The following is a 22,271-nucleotide window of genomic DNA, read 5'->3' as shown; positions in this document are numbered from 1 at the left end:
AATATGCCCTAATATAGGCCCGCCTTGAACAGAACCTTCCAGAACAGCAGCCAAAAGCTGTTTTCATGTGGGAACTGGGTGCGTGAGAGTCTATTTATGATGCTATCCCCCACGACTGACACATCTTTAAATAGCTGCAGGCCAACAACAAATGGGAAAGTTAAAACTTTTTTAAAAATAAATAAATGCAATGGTGAGAAAAACCTTATTCATGATTTTTTGGAGACAAAAAAGGGTGCGGGGATTTCTGTTCTCCCCTTGCACTGCCTAACAACATAATCCTATGCATGTTTACTTGGAAGTCCTACTATATTGTTCAGTGGGGTTTGTTCCCAGGTGTGTTCAGGATTGCAGCCAAAGTCACTCAAGACTACTCCTGTGCACTTAAGAATCATAGAATTGTATTTTGTACATTGCAAAAAAAGGGGGGGGGGATTGTTATTGTAGTTAACCACACATTAATCAGATATGGTATTTATAAAAACTGAGAGTACCTTTTTTCCTGTTTTGCTTTCCATATGGGTTTTATTTCTTGTTTTTTCTTCATTTTTGTCTTATCTTACTCTGTGCATTTGCAATTTTGTACTTTTTTATTTTTCAATAAAGAATTAAAAAGAGAGAGAGGGTTGGCCTTACTGGGGAACACATCCTACTTCTGAGCTCCGATGCGAGGTGCTTTAAAGCTAACCCAGTTCTCCCTGCCACCCCTGCCAGAGTCGTATCCTGAGTGGCTGGGCCAGAGAGTCTGGGGCAACCCAGTCTGATGGGCGGGGTCTAATAATAATAATAATAATAATAATAATAATAATATTGTGGGATACCAGCTGCCAAAAGAGACACAAGGCACGCACGCAGCGAGCAGCACCGAAACGCAGCCAAAGAAGCGGGTGCAGGTAGCCAAATCTTTGAGGAGAAAAGGCGGCTCGGACTGCAAGCACCGGACTGCCTCAGGTTGGAGCGCCAAGGAGCGGCTCTTCCGGACCCACCCGCCGCACCTTCGCGCCGCCTCGGCCCGCCTCTCCCCCCTCCTGGGCTGGGCGCCGAGAGGAGGAGGAGGTGCTGCTGCTGCCGCTCTTGTCGCCCGGCCCCTTGTCCCTGCCTGGCGTCGCCGCCGCCGCCCACCTCCTCCCTTCTATCTCCGCACAGAGCAGAGAACCTGCCCGGGAAAGCCACCGGCTGTTCGGCTTGCAGCTGCCGAGCCTGGAAATGGCGGCGGGGACGACCTGAAGGGGGGCCCAGAACGAGAGCGGAGCGCGCCGCGCCGCAGCTTCCCGTGCGCCCTGGTGCGCCTTGCGCGCCTCTCCGCGCCAAGGGGTCGCCATGAGGCTCCTCCGGGCGCTGCTGAGGAGCGTCTCCCCGGCCACTATCCCTCAGCAGGTGGACTTCTACTGCCGCTTCTCCCCGTCGCCCCTCTCCATGAAGCAGTTCCTCGACTTCGGTGAGTGAGCGCCGCCGCCAACCCGGTGGGAAAGCGCGGCGCCCCCTTGGTTTGCTCGCGCCCTTCCTTCCTCCCAGCGGCCCACCATTTTCTTCTCCCCGTGGGACACCGTCCCTTGCAGACCCTGCTTGGGGGTCGGAGGGCGCTAGGCCTCCCCTCGGCGACCCTCCCTCCCTCAGCCATGGCAGGCGCCTGGGTGCGGGCAGCCAATGGGAACGGGCGTCCTCTGTGCCGCCTCCCTCCGCTCCCATTCGGGTTCTGGGTTTGCAGGTCAGGAGGAGGAGGAGGCCTCGCGTTGTCGCTTCGAGCAAAACAAATCCGACTAGGCTGCTGCCTCCGGAGTTGCCTGAGAGTTCAAATGTAATGAATGCTGCGGCGGCAGGCGCAGAGTTGGAAGGGGGACCCCCAGGCTCATCTAGCGCAACCCCTTGCAGTGCAGGAATGTCAACACGCGGGCGGGGACCCCATCCAAGTTGACCCCACTTAGCTTTGCAAATAGGCTCGCGCTTTTATTGCAGCAGCAGCAGCAGCAGCAGCAGCAACAACAGCAACAACAACAACAACACGTTGCATTCCCGAGGCTGAGTAAACACGCTTGTGGTTGGCGGTGCAAGTTTTAATTAAGAGCTTTCATTAACACACGCGCCCAAATTCTCTTGCTTAGTGTGCCAAGCGACTGATTCCAGCAAAGGGAAATTGCCACGCAGCCACCTTAACAGGTGAGGAAGGGATTCTTCTGGAGTCTGAGCAGAGAGGTGTGATGTTGCCGTGCAAATAATTCAGCTTTATTGAATCTAGCACCTTTTCTCTCTGCTCAGATGTGTCTTAGTAAGTGATGGCCCTTTTTATCCTGGAACAGTTTTCTGCCCTGGTTGTCATTATTGCAGAGGCCTGCACTTCCCAATCATAGTGTGTGGAGTCCTCTTCTAAAGCCAGGATTCCATAATGTTAATTTCTCCCCAAAGTGGACCATATATAAAATGGACTTGTGTTTGTGTGTGTGTGTGAATGACTACTTTTCCTCATTTATTGCAAGTGGCCCTGCTGAATGTTTTATACAACATGTGCATATTGCATCAGCTAAACTCTACACCCTTATCTGTTGAGAAGCAGTAACGTCCTATGATATCAGCCTGCAAGCGCCAGGTTTATATAATATCTTAAAAACATTTCAGCAATATTGTTCAAATCTAATCTGGTTTGTAGCCTGCCATTTGCCTCAATGTATCTAATTGCAGCACTCTAAACACTACCATGTGTGACATGGCAGCTGATATGTTGTATTCGAACAGTGTACCTGATAGCAGAAACATTATGAAGACTCATTTGGACTTTATGCGATAATTTCGCTTTTGCTAAGTACACCTCCGTGTTTGGTGTTTACAGTGCTCAGTAGCGTAAAAAATGTGAAGGAAAATGCGTATCTCCAAATATTGACATGTATCAGGCAAGTGTGGTGAATGAGCTCTAAATTGAGCATTAGCTAATACTGTGGTGATATTGCTAGGAAATGAAAAAATCATTTTGCCACTCTTCAAGAGTGTGGGGTGGTTGTTTTTCTTATAGCAGTTGTGTGTTGTTGGCATTTCAACAACGTTACACAAGAAAAATATATTGCAGTGTCAGTGGCTTCTGTTGCATTGCTCATAGAGGACATAAGGATTTTTGCTAAACTTGAGCAAAGCTACGTGCTTGCTTCTTGTCCAAATCCCTTTTGATAGAAACCAATGTTACTAATTTAATGCAGACCTCAACCTAATTTCATTGTGGCAGGTGACAGATGAGTCCGAAAGGATGGGAGTAGGGTAGGACGAGGGGGGAATGGGGGAACAGCTCAATTGGATGGAGTAATGGAAGGAAGGTGAAGGGTCATATCTCTAGCAAGAGCTATTTGACCCTCCCCTCGCAGCCCACTGGAGGAAGAGAGAAAGAAAAAGGGAGACCTGCCCACTGCCAGATTGTGGTCCATAACAGATTACCCTCAAGTTGATGTAGGGGTGACTAGAAGTGTCTTTTACCAACTTTGGGTGGTAAGGAAGTTACAACCATTCCAGGATTGAGATAACTTGACCTTGATTGCCCATGCTCTGGTAACTTCAGAGTTGGATTACTGCAATGGGCTCATGGATAGCTCAGTTGGTTAGAGCATGGTGCTGATAACCCCAAGGTTGCAGGTTTGATCCCTGTAAGAAACAGCTGTGTATTCCACAGAGCAGGCCTTTTCATGTGACTGTCCCTGACCTGTGGAATAGAACAGCATTCCTGTTGAATTATTTCCCAGCTGGCTAAATAGTTTTTTACTACCAAATGTTCAGGATTCAGTCATGTTTTATATGCATTTGCTGTTTTTGTGTTTTTAATTATCTTGTGTGTAAATCGCGTTGAGGCAGTGGTTTAGAAGGTGAGTAATAAATTAATTGTCAGAATAAGAATCATTATGTAGCCCTCCTTCACAGGAAAAGGGTTCCCCAATTAGGATTTAAATGTTCCATATATTAGTGTGTGTGTTTGTTTTTGTGGGAGAATAACTACAAATTCTGTCCCCACATTTCCTTCTTCCTCATGAATTTGCACATTTCCATACTTGGGTTCAGTGCTCCCTTTATAAAATAACATCCAGTGGTTCTGCAAATACTGTTTGATTCCTATATTTTTCCCCCCCTTTAGGATCTGACAATGCATGTGAGAAAACTTCGTTTATGTTTCTGCGACAGGAGTTGCCAGTAAGATTAGCAAACATAATGAAAGAAATAAGTCTGCTTCCAGACAACCTTCTCAAAACTCCTTCTGTTCAGCTCGTCCAGAGTTGGTAAGAATCAGTTTTTAAAAACGAAAAGCAAAACTGAACTTGGGTATTTAATAGACACAGCAAGTGATGATAGAAAATGTGAAGTTCCTTCACTTATTTTTTACGTACCTTTGCTGCGTGTTTTCTTCTCACTTGTGAGGAAAGATTTGGAAGCTGAAGGCAGCCCTTTAACCCTCTCCAATGTTATTTTGCTGAGTTAATGATCTCGACTTTGTTAGAAAATGTTAGCAGGAAATGGCTAATAATTTCAGCTAGACTATATATATGACAAAGGCCAACCGTGTGGAAATTGTGTTTATAGGTACGTCCAGAGCCTTCAGGAGATCCTTGATTTCAAAGACAAAAGTGCAGAAGACGCAGAAGCTGTTTCTTGGTAAGTGCATTTAATGCATCTGAATATATTGTGGCAACGGATTCTCTAAACTCTTTGTGTGCAGCTGTTATTCTGCTTTGAGAAGATGAGTGTCATCCTTTTATGCCATTGATGTTGAGGGCAGTCTTCAGACTACAGTGGTACTTTTGGTTGTGAATGGGATCCGTTCCAGAGGCCCGTTTGCAACCTGAAAGGAACACAATCCGTGTCTGTGTGTGCGCGGGTTGCGATTTGCCGCTTCTGCGCATGCGCGCAACATAATTTTGCATGAATGTGCGAGCGGCGAAACTCGGAAGTAACCCTTTCTGGTACTTCCGGGTCACTACAGGACGCAACCTGAAAACGCTCAACCTGAAGCAAATGTAACATGAGGTATGACTGTATTCTGAATGAAGAGAAGTCAGAGGTAGACACATCTTTATTAAGCGTCTAAAATAACAAGGGTTGATAGACCTTGCTCTGAAAATGATCATGGCTATGCTAACAGAGATAGACCCATATTTGAAAGTTCAATTTTCCCCCTCAATTTTTGCTTCCTGGATGATTTGTTGAATAGCAAGATACTTTTTTTTTTTTTAAAGACCTTTTTTTTTATTTATTTATTTGCACTGAATAGTTAAGTGGAAGCTGTGACTCTTGAGCAGGGGTGGGGAAATATTGAGCAGGGGTGGGGCAATATATGGAAGACCATAGTTTAGCCACCTAGGGCCTTTAATGTGCCTTAGACCCATTTCACAGAGCATGCACTTGGTTTCAGTTTTACAGATACTGTGATAACAATCCGGAATCGTCACAACGATGTCATTCCTACCATGGCTCAGGGCGTGATAGAGTACAAGGACCACTATGGTGTTGATCCAGTGACCAGTCAGAATGTGCAGTATTTTTTAGACCGCTTCTTCATGAGCCGTATTTCAATCAGAATGCTTCTTAATCAGCACAGTAAGTACTTCGGTTAATCGCAGAGATGAAACGTATGTGTAGAGCAATTGAGAGTGGTTTTCTTTCAAAGCCAGGGACTTGTATATGGAGCACCGTGTTTTAGCATTTTCCTTGTCTGTAAATACCTGCCAGTTTTGTTCTTAAAACAATATATTAATTGTTTGTTCCCTGGATGTAAAAGCTGCTGCTCTTGCAGCCCATAAATTGTGAATTCACTTGTTATCTTCTTCCATTTGGCAGCTTTGTTGTTCGGGGGGAAAGTCAAGGTCAACCCTGCTCATCCCAAACACATTGGAAGCATTGATCCTAAGTGCAATGTGGTTGAAGTCATAAAAGGTAACATCAGGTAGACTTATCAAGGAAAACAGATGTAATAGCAAATCATTGGTGGCAGTCTAAACGGGCTGTTGACTGTGTTTAACATCGTTCGTGTTGTCAGTTATGCCGGTGGTTATAATCAGGACTGTGTGATACTTTGCCAAAAAAGGGAAAATAATTCTCAACAAGTTGACCCAAATTATACATAAAGAAAAGATGAATTATAGAACTTGTAGACAATTTTTGTAATTTAGTCCTAAACTAGAGAGTGTGACTTCAACTTACTTGGCCGGAGAGTAAACACCATGGATCTAAACAGGACTGACAACAGAGTAAACGTGCATAGGATCATGGTTACTTCCCTATGCTTTTTATAGTGTGTACCATATTTTTCGCTCTATAAGACACACCTTTTCCCCTCCAAAAATTAAGGGGAAATGTGTGTGCGTCTTATGGAGCAAATGCAGGCTCCATGGCTTCAGCGATAGCAATGCAAAGCCTCCGAAACGCAGTGGGAGCGCTCCTACCGCACTCCGGAGGCTTCGCGTTGCTTTCGCTGAAGCCTGGAGAGTGAGAGGGGTCGGTGCCCACCAGTCCTCTTGCTCTCCTGGCTTTGTTTCGCTGGAGAGGCGCTGCACAGCTTTCCCTCTCCACGCAGCGCCCCTTCAGCGAAGCGGGAGGAGAAATGGAAGGGGCTCTGTTTCTCCTGCCACTTCGCTGAAGGGGCGCCGCGCAGAGAGGGAGAGAATTTCTTGTTCTCCCCCTCTAAAACATGGTGCGTCCTATGGAGCGAAAAATACGGTATTTGGCTGGTCACCGGGGGCGGGGGCTGTGAAAGGCTACTGGAAATTTTACCAAACATTGCTCACACACTTTCAGACACGTTCAACCTCAGGGACAATATATTTGACTTTTTTTTTCTTAAAAAAGAAAAGAAAAGAAAGCTCTGGAAATTAAAATCTGCATTACTATACACTTTTTCTGTACTTTGCACCGAATCAAGGTATGCAAGCAGCTGTAGTTAGTAACTTGAGTTGTTGTGGCCAGAAATATTTATAATTGGTGTCAGCTGCAGTCGTCAGCAGTTCATTCCTGAACAGTTAAGAACTGGGCTGTCGTTAGTCTGTTTCCTGACATTTTAAAAAACTTCCGCCAGGATATTGTGCAGAGCTGCGAAGTGTAAACCTTTAAACAAAATTGTTGTGCTTTAATTTTTTTGCAGACGGCTATGAAAATGCAAAGACCCTTTGTGACCTGTATTACATGAATTCTCCAGAACTTGTACTCGAGGAGAGAAACGGTAAGGACAGGCAGTGGAGTGGGTTATTAAAGGAAGTCACAAGTCCTTGGCAAGGATTTATCATACGCTGCCTCTTTTTTGTGCAGGTCTCCCTTTTTAGACTGTGTCTGCGGTAGTAGTGCTCATCTTTCCATTGGTTGGGCATCACGTGTGTGATGCCTGTCTTGCTCAGTCTGCAGTGCGAACAGGTGCTGCCTCTGGTGCATAGAATGTTAATCGGGTATCCTGGGCACAGCCTTAAACATGATGTGTCTATATATGCCGATTTCATTATAGAAATATGCTATGGGGGACCTTGGGCGGCTGCAGGTCTCTGCATCGTGTTTGCACAGTGAAAGAAACGTGTTGCAGGGTTTGCTGTGAAAAGTTCATAGCGTGACCTTGTGAAGTAGCTTTCGGTGTCGAGTTACAAGGGGTCAGCAACCTTTTTCAGCAGGGGGCCGGTCCACTGTCCCTCAGACCTTGTGGTGGGGCCGGACTATATTTTGAAGAAGAAAAAATGAACAAATTCCTGTGCCTCACAAATAACCCAGAGGTACATTTTAAATAAAAGGACACATTCTTCTCATGGGAAAACACACTGATTCCCGGACTGTCCATGGGCCGGATTTAGAAGGCGATTTAGAAGGCCCGCAGGCCTTAGGTTGCCTACCCATGAGTTACACCATGGTTCATAACTCCACCAGGCACATTTTGTTGTGAGACCACTTATCCTACAATGATAACTGCAACAGCTACACTGTGGGCGATACTTTTTCTTCAAATACTTCTTTGAAACGAGCTATTTAAGGTTTACTTGGAACTTGCACATACTGAACACATTTCAGCATGACGCGGGTGGCACTGTGGGTTAAACCACTGAGCCTTGGGCTTGCCGATTGGAAGGTCGGCGGTTCGAATCCCCGCAACGGGGTGAGCTCCCGTTGCTCGGTCCCTGCTCCTGCCAACCTAGCAGTTCAAAAGCATGTCAAAGTGCAAGTAGATAAATAGGTACCGCTCTGGCCGGAAGGTAAATGGTGTTTCCGTGCGCTGCTCTGGTTCGCCAGAAGCGGCTTAGTCATGCTGGCCACATGACCCGGAAGCTGTACGCCGGCTCCCTTGGCCAATAAAGCAAGATGAGCACCGCAACCTCAGAGTCATCCCCGACTGGACCTAATGGTTAGGGGTCCCTTTACCTTTAACACAGCCCTGTAATGCTGCCAGATCAGGATTTTATTTCACTGGGCAGAGAGTAAATCGGACATATATACACCATGTGCGACCTTTTACTGAAAAGGTAAAGAGCTGCAACAACCTTCAGCGGTTACTATTGCAAAGAGGATGTGTCTTTATGTGTGCAAGGCCTGTGACACACAAGCCACGGAGATAGCATTTATGGTGTACTTCCAGTATACCTTCTCAAATTGGGGAGTGGGCATCTTTTAGACAGATAATAAAATAGAAAAACAAATATTATGTACCTGGATCCAAATAAGCATGTATGTGCTTAGTTCCGACGCACCAGACCGTAAGATGCACCTAGTTTTTGGAGGAGGAAAACAAGAAAAAAAAATATTCTGAATCCCAGCGATCCCTCTTGCTGTTCTGGCTTCTGGGATAGCTGCGCAGCCTGCATTCGCTCCATAAGACACACACACACTTCGCCTTACTTTTTAGGAAGGAAAAAGTGTGGCTTATAGAGCGAAAAATACGGTACTATTTTTGAAGTTTCAGAATAATATGGTATTGGGGGGCAGAGGTTGCTTGTGTTCAAAAAGGGGCAGGTGGGAATCCAAAAATAGCCCTGGATAGATATACAAGCTCTGTTTGGCATGCCTAAATAAGCTTTTTGAATCTGAGCCATTGTAAACTTCTAAGAGGGCCACACTGTTTAGTCGTGCTCCGTCAGGCCTTGCCAAAACTGATAGTTCAGCACTTGGTTGTTGTTTTTTTGTTCCCCTCTTTTTACAGTAAAATCACCAGGGCAGCCCATGCAGGTGGTGTATGTCCCGTCACATCTCTACTACATGGTTTTTGAACTTTTCAAGGTTTGTACAAAACACACACTGATATGTTGTGGATCCTCCTTCTCTGTTTTCTGTTGCCAAACTGTCAAGAGACAAGACAAACATGGCAATTCCTGACATTTGATACGCTGAAAAAAAGAGTGGGGGGGTAGATCACTTTTAAAGACAAGCGCTTGCGGCCTACACACAATCTGCTGTCTTAAAGGAGGTCTCCATAGGTATTCTGATGAGCCCGCAGCACCCTATCTTGCTCTCATGCAAATGCTGTTCTCCTGGTCATACCTGATAATGTCCCACATCTCAGCTAGATGTTTTATTTTCACTCCCTTCAAAAGCCTCAGGTGAACATAGTCTCAAAGGGAAGTAGCCAGTGCACCAAGGAGCTCAGATAAGGGCAGGCTGATTTTTGAGGCATTGTAGGGCTTCAGGTTATAGGACATGGGTGGTGCTGTGGTCTAAACCACAGAGCCTAGGGCTTGCCGATCAGAAGGTTGGTGGTTCGAATCCCCGTGAGCTCCCGTTGCTCGGTCCCTGCTCCTGCCAACCTAGCAGTTCGAAAGCACGTCAAGTGCAAGTAGATAAATAGGTACTGCTCTGGCGGGAAGGTAAATGGCGTTTCCGTGCGCTGCTCTGGTTTGCCAGAAGCGGCTTAGTCATTCTGGCCACATGACCCGGAAGCTGTACACTGGCTCCCTCGGCCAGTAAAACGAGATGAGCACCGCAACCCCAGAGTGATCCGTCCCTGGACCTAACGGTCAAGGGTCCCTTTACCTTTAGGGCTTCAGGTCAAGCTGTGGTCACCAGGATTGGAGTTGGGCTTAGTACTCAAATTGTTACCATAAAGCACCAATGCTGCAGCAAGCAAAGGCTTTAGCAGCTCAGCCAGCTGCTTGTGGCTGGAAAGCCAGACAGGATGTTTGTGACTGTTGCCATGGGAACAAAGGGGCAGTCCATTCTGTACTGAGCACCGGATGTTAGCTCAGTGAGTGTGTGTCATATGACCCGTACTGGATGTACTTGGGAGGAGTTTTCTTCTTGCTGTTGTTGAGTGCAGACATGATTCTCTGTACTGATGTAAGAGGCAGAAATAAATGATGTAAATAGTTTTCTGTCTGCTTCTTTCCCCTCCCTGGGGACACCAAAGGGGAGAGAGGAAGAACGGTGTGTTCCTCTCATACATCTGAGAAGAATCGCCGGACCTCGCCTGCTTATCAGCAGAGGTTGGGAGACGCGGGGAGGTCGACAGGAATATCTGCCGGTGCCTGCTTGTGGCACATTCCTCTGACCCAGGCAGAATTCCAACTGGGTCTGCAGATGTTGTTGGATTACAACTCTTATCATATCCAGGGTTGCCATATTACAAACAGTGAAAATCTGGATAGTTGTTGAGACTTTTGAGGGGGGCGGGCAAAATTGTTGAGCTTTTTTAGTTTTGCCCAAAGTTGCATAGTGTCACAAAAATTGCCGTTTCTCAGCTATTTTTATGGAAAATCAGGAAAGACGACTGCAATAACATGGGCTGCCATACATCTGGAATTTCCCAGACATTTCACCGATTCCCACCCACACGCAGTATTCCGGATATTTCCAGGATATACCGGACATATTGCAACCCTGTCATATCTGACCATTGGCCAGACAGTCAGAAGTGGAGTGTCCTCATACATGAATGGGCATTATTCCTCTTATGTTTAGGTGGCAGCTGTGGTCATGACTGCCTTTTAACATCTGGAGATTCCCCACCCCTAGGGGATCCCTTTATGTGCACAGGGTCGCATGTGTGAATAATAGAGTTGTCCTCCAGATTTTGTTTCCATGGATTGCTCTGCAAGTAAAAGGACTCAGTTTCATATCTAAAATACAAAATATACGTTGTTGCCCGTATTTAAATTCTAAAATGGCAGGGAACAGAATTCAGACTACTGTTCCCATTCTAGCGCTGCATCCATGAAATAACATTCAATCTTGAAAGATAGAAATAACCAAATATTAGTCAAGTCGGTTGGGTAGCTTCATAAAATGTTTACAAAGCAGGAAGCAACTTTATAATGTATTCTAGAACAAGTTTCTTCTAAAATCTTTTGAATCATTATGTGATCACAGCTAAATGGAACTGTTTTATTAAATTACCAAGCTAAAATGATATACAGATATGTAATTTGGCCATTACTTCCATGTTTTGAAATCTTAGAATGCAATGAGAGCTACAATGGAACATCACGCGGATCGAGACATTTACCCTCCAATTCATGTCCATGTCACATTAGGCAATGAGGATTTAACTGTGAAGGTAATGGCTTTGTTTACTCTCTCATTTCCCACTTTGTAGTCCTGGCAAACGGTTAAAGCGCTGGTTTTCCAGTAATTTTCACCTTGATGTGCATTTACCTGCCACGGGCATTTTGCATGTTTATTTACTAACGAATTACCTGGTCATAAAATAGCAAGTGGAAGCAGCATATATGATTCAAACAGGACTGCTAGAGTATTTTGCCAGTTCAGGGATCTTCTGATCCAGGATGAGGAGTTCAGCCTATTTTGGATGTGGTTGTGCTCCCCATAACATTCAGATGAGCAGCTGGGAGATGCTCCTGAATCTCTCGTTATTCTTGGATATTTGAGTGGCAGCTGTGGTCCTGAGTGCTTTTCACCAGCTGAAGCCCCCTCCTGAACTGAACAGGCCTGGTCACAGTCATAGTAATATCAAGAGTGGACTGTCTGCCATTAAAGAGCGTTCTGAAACTCGATCCAAAAGGCTGCCAGGGTTTTAAACGGAGCCAGACAGGTAGGATGCATTGCTACAATTTTGTTTCATCAGCAGCGATGGCCAGGGCCTAGGATTTCTTGATCACCTCCTCTCATATGTAGCTTCCCAATGCCCTATTCCACATTTGGAGACCCTGCACTATGTCCCTGTGTCATCTGAGGTTCAGTGGATGGTTGTATGAGCAGACTCTCGATTGCTGCCTCCTCAGCTGTGAAATATCCTAACTGACACTCTCTGCTGGATTCCCAGCTTGTGGTCCACAAAGAGACCTTGTGGGGATTATATCTTTTGTAGATTGGGGTTGCTATTGAAATGTTTTCTGCTGTTTTTACTTATTCGGCATTGAAAAAGAAATCTTTGGTTTTGTATGATTTGCATTATTATATTTATATTAGCTGCCTATTATTATTCTATTAGAGGGACGTGGGTGGTGCTGTGGGTTAAACCACAGAGCTTAGGACATGCCGATCAGAAGGTTGCCGGTTCGAATCCCCGCGACGGGGTGAGCTCCCGTTGCTCGGTCCCTGCTCCTGCCAACCTAGCAGTTCAAAAGCACGTCAAAGTGCAAGTAGATAAATAGATACCGCTCCAGCGGGAAGGTAAACGGCGTTTCCCTGCGCTGCTCTGGTTCACCAGAAGCGGCTTAGTCATGCTGGCCACATGACCTGGAAGCTGTACGCTGGCTCCCTCGGCCAATAAAGCGAGATGAGCACCGCAACCCCAGAGTCAGCCATGACTGGACCTAATGGTCAGGGGTCCCTTTAACTTTTTATTATTCTATTAACTGTCTTGAACATCCAAACTAACTGAAGAGTAGTGTATAAATCGTTTTGAAGAAGTACATTTTGTGCATGCAGGCCAACATTCACCATTCATTCATTCAGTTAGTTAGTATACCACACTATATTCGCAGGTCTCAGGGCGGTTCCCCAGGTAAAAGCACAGTATAAAAACATTAAATACATAATAAAAAATACAAGGTGTATATTTCTGATGTAAGGTTGGGTATGCCAGTGTTTGTTTTTAGCCAGATCTAGAGCGTGTGGCATGAATCGTCCCCAAGTCCTAATCCCCCCTCCACATTCTAGATGTGTGATCGTGGCGGTGGTGTTCCTTTGAGGAAAATAGACCGGCTGTTTAACTACATGTATTCAACTGCACCCCGTCCCCGTGTTGAGACATCACGAGCAACACCTCTGGTATGTAGACCATTTTTATGTGATACCTTGCATTGGCAGTTGGCAAATTAGTTAGTTGAAGTGGTTAACAAAATATTTCCTTGTACATTAAGGGGGGGGGGCTTTTCCGGTTGAGGGCAGCATTCCTTTGGGGTAATGTGGGGTGGGGGGGCAAAAGCCAGTAGTGGGTACATGCAGAGCTTCTTGCTCTTTCTTGCTTCTCTCCCCACCCTTCTCTCTCCATTTCTTGCCTACCCAGCAGGCTACCAAGGAAAGGACAGATCACTCTTGCCAGATGTAAATTTGCAGAGAGGTCTTTTGAAATTAGGCAAAAGAGCCACATGAAATTAGGCCATACTGGCTGTAGGTTGCCCATATATAGATCCATTGCTTATGGTAAATATGGGCCAGAATGATATTATTAATAACTAAAGCCAGTATCTAGAGTTCCACTGTTGCATGTATAAACAAACTTCCAAATGCAAAAAAAAAAAAAAAAAACTTCAGTGAAGAAAATCAGGCTCTAGCAAGGCACTGTTCCATCAGTAAATCCCTGCTTTGTGCAGTTAATGATGCATGTAACTTGTTCCAGTTCATGGGCAAGAACAGCCTCACTGCCATTTTTGCTCCCTGCTTTCTAGAGTGGTGTGCAACTATTTTAAATGCTAATAAGTTTAAGGCTGAAGATTCTGTGAGCTGGTGCCTATATTGTTTTGGTGGCTTATCTGGGCATTTTTTTATACTCCACAGCAAGTCAAATAAGAGCATTGTTCAGCGAGACAAATTCATACACCATTAGGTCCTGCGTCTGCTTGTTCTTACATTTCATCTGAGTTTCTGTGCTATCTTCTACCACATTATCTAACACTTGTCTTTCCTTATGCCTAGTGGTTATACATCTGATAATGCCAGTCGTGTCACACAGTGAAATTACTGAATATCCATTTCAGATGCCCATGCGATCCTATCAGAAGAGAAAATTGCATGCAGATGCAATAGGGATAAATGAACAGCTTTTTTTCAAGGGCAACTGAACAGAAGAATGAACAGGAGAGGAAGACCCAACTGGTGTGGCTTAGTGGTTAAGGGTGTTGCATCAAGGGCCTGGAAGACTCGGGTTCAAATCCCCAGTGTTGAAGCTTACCGAGTGACATTGGGTCTTTCTCACAGCTTTGTTGTGAGATTAAAATGGGGAATAAAAATGTATTGAGCTCCTTTCAAGGAAGGCAAGTTATAAATGTAATAAAAATAAATAACTGCAAGCTTCAGTTTCATCTGAATAGGAAGCCATTGGCACGGATCGGGAAGAATATTAGAGAACACCTACCTGCAGTTTTGTCTTCATTTTCTTTTCACTGTAGAAGTAACTCCCCTTTTCTCATGTTTGTGTCCAGCAACAGAATGCTTTTTCTCTAGCAAATGTTGATTATATTGGGCGGGATTCAACAGACAAGTCCCAGTAGCAGAAGCTCACACAAGGACACGATGGGGGTTTCCACTGTCCTTCCCTCGCACCCCCCAAAATTGGCGGGGGGGGGGGGGTCAAGAAGACCCCAGAACGTCGCAGGGAGGGAGGAAGGAAGGAAGGGGACCATTCTGGATGGCAAGCTAAAATGCTTGCGCTGGTGCAATGATCAGAAGAGTGCAACTTGGAACTCCTCCCATTACTATTTTTGTTTTTCATGTTTTAGCTAACTCTCTTGTTGTCGGTTTTTGTGTCTCTGTGTGTGTTATGTTTAGGCTGGATTTGGTTACGGCTTGCCTATATCCCGTCTCTATGCTCAGTACTTCCAAGGAGATCTGAAGCTCTATTCGCTAGAGGGTTATGGTACAGATGCTGTTATCTTCATAAAGGCATGTTATTTATCACCCGCTTTGACAAATGTCTTTCCATTTAAAAGGCAGGATCTGATGATGGCTAAGTTATATTGAACATTGCCCTTTCCTTCTCTCTGCAGGCTTTATCAACAGAATCTGTTGAAAGACTGCCGGTATATAACAAATCAGCTTGGAAACATTACACAGCGAATCATGAAGCAGATGACTGGTGTGTCCCAAGTAGTGAGCCAAAAGACATGACTACATTCCGCAGTATATAGCCATATGGGACAATATGTGGTGTGCAGAAGATAGCCTTAGTACACAGTTCATGTTAGGACTGTGTAAGTCTGGTTTACTACAGTACAGCTCTAATATTTTGTATGGGGGAGCACACAATTTCACTAAACAGGAGTCAGAAAACCACGTCTTTTCTAGAGCAGCGTTCGTTTAAAAAAGTGAGTATGCTAAATTCATTTCAATCATTCCATCTTAAATTGCTTCAGCAGGTAGATCTGGTGTATCAAGTTCTAGATTTTATATAAAAAGGTCAGTGCACAGCTTGTTCAAGTATTGTACAATTTCACTTGCCAAGCATTCTAATGAGACTTCCATGGAAAACTTAGTTGAATTAAAGAACTGCAATGTTGTAAACCTTATCTGGGAATCAGTTGCACTAGCACAGACAGCATTACAATGTGAGAAATACTAGATAAAACGTGATCATGCTTTTTTTCTAGGAATCAAACAGTTTGAGCCTTCTAATATTAGACACCATAGTTCTTCTAACAAACCACATGCATTTAATTTCATACATGATCCAGCTTGAGTTTCATTAATATTAATTGGGAAGTTTAGCACGTAATTAAATATCTCCCACTAAAATCAGTGGCACTTGATAACATTTACATTTGGCTAGCTTGCGCCTTGTGTTTTTACCCTCTGTAGGAAGTTTGAATGAAAATCTCAAATCTGGTAGTGCATAAATATGTTATTTAGATGGAGTTCCAAGAATGAATATTTGCCTCTCTTCAGAATATTCAGGCATAATGAATTGGATCCCCAAAATGATGAGTTGAACTTCACTTATGTAGTGGGACTTTCCTGCCACCACCAAAGTTGGTTCTGAGAATTGAAGGACTGTATGGAATGGCATATGATGGGGTACAGGGGCTGTAGTGGGATAGGGAATTATGGAGAATTCAGTGGGGCTGACTTGTGGGAGTGCTTTGCCACACGCACAGGACATCTCTGGATCCAGCCCTTTTATATCAGCAGATGCAATTAATGCAAAAACGCTGAACATGATCTGGACAAAATGGAATTGCTGGAGAGGCTTAAGCAAGTCCTCAATTCTCCTGTTGAAATTAGTGGTATTTGAAAGTGCTTAAACTTTTGATGAATTTTGCTTTTCAGTAAATGAAAGTTGTTAATAAAGCACAGCCTGCCTCCTAATTTAATGCCACTGATACTTGCACTGATTTTTGCAAAAATGAAACAGGCCTCAGGTTGTTAAGAAAGTTTGGACATTATGCACATAGTACTTTTGACATCTAATTGCTATGGCTATGTTTCTTTGCACTATTATAGTATTTCTTTTAAAACATTTGGATATGTTCAGCTTCTTAAGAATGAAAAGAAACTGGAGCAATAACAACGTATTCTTTTTAAAAATGTGGTATACTGTCTGATGTTTCTTGCTGCTCTAGCCTATTAAATACTTCTATACATATTTAACTTCCTGTTTATGCTCTATCTTCTATAAATATGTGGCCAGCTGCCAAGTAGTAGAATGAAAGCCATTTAATTTCACTGAATTCAGCCAAATTCTGGGGTATTTGGTAGTATCTAATACTGTCATGGTAACTTGCAAACTCAACAAGAAGCGGATGAACAGTTGCAGCCATCGTGAACGTAATGCCAGTATTGCAAGGAATAATCAAGACAGGAGCTATGTAGTAAGTTGTGCATACATTATAGAAAGCACAATTGGTATCTATCTGAAGGGTAGTTTCCCATTGGCAAAGCAAAGCCTATTGAGTTGGGTTATAGTTCCAACTGGTGGTTGAAGGTAGAACAAACATTTTGGGAAGTAAAGAGCTCCCACAATCTAGTTTGCAGACTTGCTAAGCCCCAAGTAGGTCACAGGAGCGAATCTAAAATGTAAGTATAGTACAAGAAACTGAGAGAACAAGGATCAGCTAGGCCTGACTTCCACGTGTGTATGTCTGTCTGTCTCTATATATAAATAAAAATTCAGATTACTGCATGGGAATGAGTGAATATTAAAGTTGCAGTCATTAAAAGTAGGGTGCAGTAGCCTTGTGGTGCTAATGAAAGCTACCCTTAAGGTAGGTACCAATTGGTATTTTTTCCCAACTGACAACACATGGCTATATAGATGGGATGTACCAAAAATTACCCCCAACTAGGCTGGGACCCCCACTCCAGCAAAGAAAAAGAATTTTTTTTGAGAGAGAGAGAGATGCTCTTACCAAACGCTTCTTCAGCCTAAGCACAGGAACCAATTTTACAGTATCTTGTGAAGATACTGGGAGAAAGATCACACAGAGAAAGGAAAGGGAAAGGCTAAGGAGCTGCCGGGGCTGCAGAAGGACTGCTTTCAGAAGCCAGAAGCAGCTCTGCTGTCTGGCTGTAATCGGGTTGTGTTCAACATATGTGCCCGAGGTAACAGGCCCTGATGGTGCAAGTAAGAGCATGTTTCAGCAGCTCCACTACACACACAGCTACCTTCCTCAACAGTCAGCGCGCAAGGGAATGGTGGAGGGACGAGAAAGATAGAGACAGAAGGATTTTTTAAAAATTAAGCAGAGAGAGAAGGGCATAAAAAATAGGTCATGACAGTAAAGTGGGAGCAGAGAAAGTGATGGGTTGAGGAATGAGAAACTAAAGTCCAATAGAGAGTGGGACTGAGAAAAACAGTGTAGGACCAAGAAAAAAAGGGGGGAAAGGTAGCAAAAGCAAGAAACATTGACCTGAGGACAAAAGCCAGTGGAAGTTTAAAGTGACATTGCTGCTTTTGCCAACAGCAGGAGTGAACTGGATTATGGGAACTGCCTACTTCTTAAAATGTTCATCCTGCCTTTGACCACCTGGTGGAGCCATAAACCAACCAGATAGTCTTGCATTGCCAGTGGGGAAAAAACAGTTGCTCACACACCCGGACATCTAAAGCAGCTATGGTACATTTTTACTCAACAGACACAAACTCTTATTCGCTGCATAAACCTCAGGTCCTAACTTGGTGTTGCATTTAAATTCCTTTATATCCAGCAAATGTGGCATAAAATAGATAATGCTCTCTTCACCTTCTCTTTGGTTCCTAGCTCTCCCTTGACAATTTTTGCCGCCAACGTTTAATTCACCGCCACAATTGCAATGTTCATGTGATGCCTCCTAGGCAAGATCCTCCATTAAGATGCACACGCAGAAATCAAAGAATGCAGTTTAGCCACTTTGCAGTAACTGAGATGCCAGATTAAAGAGTACAGTGCCATGACCGTAAACATATTTACTCGGGAATGAAACCCTTTTCAGAGTAATGGCAGTGCCAAATGATGTGTTAAGATTTTTGGTGATAGTGGGGAAACAGCAAAATAGACCCACCTGCACTTTGGAGCATCTTATTAGGAAATTCATTATGTCAATTGGCTCATAGAATGTGCCGTGCAGAATGAAACTGCCCTTGGCTATAAGCAATAGCAGCTTAGTAGGGAAGTTTTCAAATTAGAGACATACCAAGCTACTGCTTTAAGGTATCACAGTCTTTGGAAGTAAAACATTTCTGCTCTGTGAGCTAGTAAACAAAGAGTACAGTAGGTTTGGCATCATAAAAAACCAACAACACTCACATTTGCACCTGCCTGCCGCTTATGAAGGTTTGATCATCTGGAGGTGGAGGGGCTGAACGAGATACTGGAATTCGTATCCTCTATTCATGTAAAATATGAATTGTAATCAGGGCTACAGTCCTGATCCAGTAGTCGGAGGAACTGCATGTGCACTGCTGTACTATGGATGCTTGTTGAGCCCACTTCCACGCTTGCCTTCCAGACTGCCAGGGAATTTGCATGTACACATCTGGATACGCATGCACATTGTCCCAGCTGGATGATTATTTTAAGTATGTTCAACAATCAAAATCTACTGAAGGTTTACCACTAACCAAAGCAACTGTTCGGTCATAGGCACAATGAGTTCATTTGCTATTTTAAGGTTTGATTCCTATGAATAAAGCATTTCGGGAGAAAATAATTTATAATGCTACTTTATATTCCAGGCAACTCCCTGTTTGCACAGGGGTTGCGTTCTGGGTCATCTCGTGTGTCAGTGGAGTGCGCATAAGCCCGCCCCATTCCGCTCCCTTCTGGGGCTGAAAACAGTGCTCGCATTGGCAGTCGCATGCCAATAAAACTCACACAAAATGGTTGCCGTGTGTATTCCCTTGCTAGAGCTAGATTTGGAAAGAATTTCTATTGCAGGTGGAAGAATAACATTACAACAGCCAGGCATTTTGTATTCGGAATTTTAACATTGTACTGTGAAAATTTTGGCTTGCAAGAAAGAGGCTTACTGTGATTTTTATAATAATAAATCCTAAGCATTTTAAAAAATCTGGCACTCCATTGATTAATTGCACGCTAACTCCTGGTGTCTGTCTTGTATTATCACTTCAGTGTGGAAACACTGGGTCGCCCCTTGTTAAGGCTGTAACTTCAGTCATCTAATTGGTTATGGTTGCTGAGGCTGGTGAGAGTTGGGAGTCTGACAACATCTAGCGGCCCACAAGTCCTCTGCTGTGATAATCTTCAGGTGTGTTACATCTATGGACTGCCAGACAGGCTCACCTTGACAACTATCTTCCTTACATGCAATGGGAAAAGGTACTCTTCCATAGTAGTGGGGTAGGAAAGCTGAGCAAACTAAGGTTCCTAGAGCAAAAACCTCCTGGGAGGCTTAATTCGGTCAGAGTCATAACTCTTCCATAGTTATGTGATAGAAACAGCACTGGGAGCAAAGTGACTCCAAATCTAGAGACATTTTTTCATTGCACAAGTTCTCAATACTCTAGCCCACTTGAATCCAATGTTAGTTATACTCCAAGTAAGCCCACAGAAATAAGACATGATGAACTTGGGTTAATTCCAGCAGGTCTACTCTGAGTCAAACCTGGATGACTAAAACCCTGTCTCTTATTCATGCAATAATACCAATAAACATTTTTTCCTATTCTTGGTTCCTTGAATCCAAGATATTTTGAAAATGCTCAAAATGTGCATTTCATTTACTGTAGGCAGTTTTCAATGTTTTCTTACAAAATAATCATTTCATTAGATGGGAGCATGTTACTAATTCATGCACATGTAAGTCATAATAGTAAGAATTTCAAAATACAAGTTCTTTTTTGAATGAAATTTATTTCATTTCTCAAAAGTGCCACTCCAATGTAGTGTATTTTTTCCTACAACAGATTATGTGTTACCCAACAGCACATGGCAATTGTGTTTGACACTATTCTGGAAAACAAATGCAACTCATGAACAGGAAGACATTTCGTAGTCTACAGTGTAATTATACACACTGCAGAAACCCAGTGCTTCAATTCATACCGCCTCCGGCTATTCCCATTCTGGTATTAGGAAGACCAATAACATTGAAAGTTTAGTAAAAATATATTTTTGGTCCTCAGTATCTTGAGTAGGAAAGTGTAATGCATGTATTACAATTTGATCTTACATGGATTATAAAACCCCATAGTCCATACAAAAGTGTATAAAATTGATCAATAAACTTTGAAATCCTGCTTCAACATACTCAGCTTAGAAACTTAGTGTTATCTTATTTTAGAAAATAAGAAAGCCAAGATGCAAGTCATGAATTATATTACTACAATACATTTTGAATTTAAAATGAACTCTGGAAAATACAGGATTTTAAACACATCATTAAGTCAAAATACGATTAAATTAATTTTCTATTATTTTTTAAACTTAATTTTTCCTCTATACAACACTAGTGGCAACAAACTTCTCTTCAACAGAACATAATGACCTGATACTGTCTCTCTATACCAGATACCACCCAACATTATACTGCAATTTATGTTCACATCCTATTCATCAAAACTGTATATACTTCTGATAGACACTTCAGGGACCTAGAATAAGTAATACATATATACACATTACTTAATGCAAAGTTAATTTACTGTTCATTAGTACAAGTTAACGATCTAAATATAAAAAATTGAAAATATTTCATTTGATGAATCATATAAACAGGGAAGGACTGTAGAAATGGGAGATTAAAAAACCTATATTGTAAAAGCTATCACTTCCCACCTCCCCCATTCATAATTATACAGTAATATACAATTGTGACACTTCTTCAAGCTGAAGGGAGTCTGATAAAAATAAAGATATTGAAACATTACCTTGGCATAGTTCCACTAGCCCTTGTGACTACACCAGATTAAGTAGTTGCATAGGATATTTAAAGAATTTTAGCAGCTTGATTCTACAGTGGCCACCACTCTGCCAGTTTTCCGGACTTCTTTCTCTTTCTTTTGAAACTTTTCTTTCTGTTTCTCCAGCTTCTCTTGTGCTTTCTTAATATCTTTAATTTTCTTCTTTATTGTTGATCGGTCATTTTGACTGGATACTCCCAGGGCCTTTCATAGAAAAAAAACACATTTTATTATATTCTACAAAGTAGAAATATTTGCAGCATAAACAATGCCCTTTGTTGTTGCATGAGTTTTGGATTGCTGTTTTTTTTTTAAAAAAAAATTTCAGCAGTACTCACAACCATTAATTATCATTACAGTACAACGAAAACAACATCCAAACTAAAAAAATTTTCCCGCAAACTACAAAATTCAGCAAATCTATGGAAGGAATACAAGTGATTTAAACAAGCTGAAGAGAAATGTTGTAGTCAGAACAAAAAGCATCTTAGCGCAGACAAGAATGGTTTGCAAGTAGTACAAACCTGGGACAGCTTAATGTGAAATACTTAAATTTCCTTGACTCCTAAATACATAATTGGAAGAACCAACCTTAAGGGGCGAATCCACACATTTCCCTCATATTCACTAACAGTCATAAAATGTCTTCATGAGTATACCCACGATCATGCGAGTAAAGATTAGTGTGAACTGGACTGTTCAACAATAATTCATGGGGCTTCAAAAGATGAAGGGAATGCTTCAATAGCCATGAAAATTGCTATTAGTAGTTATCTGTATCCAGGCCAGATCATACCAAAGTTTACTTACTCAGGCATGGTGCAGTGGCCATTTG

At 43.0% G+C, this 22,271-nt stretch overlaps 2 protein-coding genes and 1 long non-coding RNA gene across 4 annotated transcripts in view; 1 reads left to right on the top strand and 2 right to left on the bottom strand.

Moving 5' to 3' along the window:
• The window catches only part of LOC308458739, a 395,423-nt gene that overhangs the window by 152,241 nt on the left and 220,911 nt on the right, over positions 1-22,271 (bottom strand). The gene's annotated exons all lie outside the window — the stretch shown is intronic.
• PDK1 (pyruvate dehydrogenase kinase 1) lies at positions 1,026-19,583 on the top strand. Its single transcript, XM_080972034.1, has 11 exons — positions 1,026-1,438; positions 4,106-4,247; positions 4,549-4,620; positions 5,378-5,562; positions 5,803-5,898; positions 7,103-7,180; positions 9,131-9,207; positions 11,378-11,476; positions 13,042-13,152; positions 14,872-14,985; positions 15,090-19,583. The coding sequence occupies exons 1-11, from the start codon at positions 1,321-1,323 to the stop codon at positions 15,228-15,230; spliced, it is 1,233 nt and encodes a 410-aa protein (XP_080828160.1). The 5' UTR covers positions 1,026-1,320; the 3' UTR covers positions 15,231-19,583.
• LOC308486489 (neurabin-1-like) overlaps positions 17,429-22,271 on the bottom strand; it is a 41,291-nt gene continuing 36,448 nt past the window's right edge. For both annotated transcript variants that reach the window (XM_081023364.1, XM_081023365.1), the window contains one exon: positions 17,429-21,640. In XM_081023364.1, the coding sequence (XP_080879490.1) occupies positions 21,473-21,640 (168 nt within the window). In that variant the 3' untranslated portion in view covers positions 17,429-21,472. The remainder of the gene's footprint in view (positions 21,641-22,271) is intronic.

Source organism: Podarcis pityusensis (genome assembly GCF_964106645.2).
Source record: "Podarcis pityusensis genome assembly, chromosome: 1".
Classification (NCBI taxonomy): Eukaryota; Metazoa; Chordata; class Lepidosauria; order Squamata; family Lacertidae; genus Podarcis; species Podarcis pityusensis.
The sequence above is the reverse complement of the archived record's forward strand: the minus strand, read 5'-3'. Positions and strand labels throughout refer to the sequence as shown.

Bases quoted from the DNA above. Each gene is read 5' to 3' on its own strand.
- PDK1 (XM_080972034.1), top strand. From the start codon at position 1,321: ATGAGGCTCCTCCGGGCGCTGCTGAGGAGCGTCTCCCCGGCCACTATC. The intron at 11,477-13,041 runs GTAATGGCTTTG...TCCACATTCTAG, and splicing joins ATGAGGATTTAACTGTGAAG to ATGTGTGATCGTGGCGGTGG. The intron at 13,153-14,871 runs GTATGTAGACCA...TGTTATGTTTAG, and splicing joins CATCACGAGCAACACCTCTG to GCTGGATTTGGTTACGGCTT.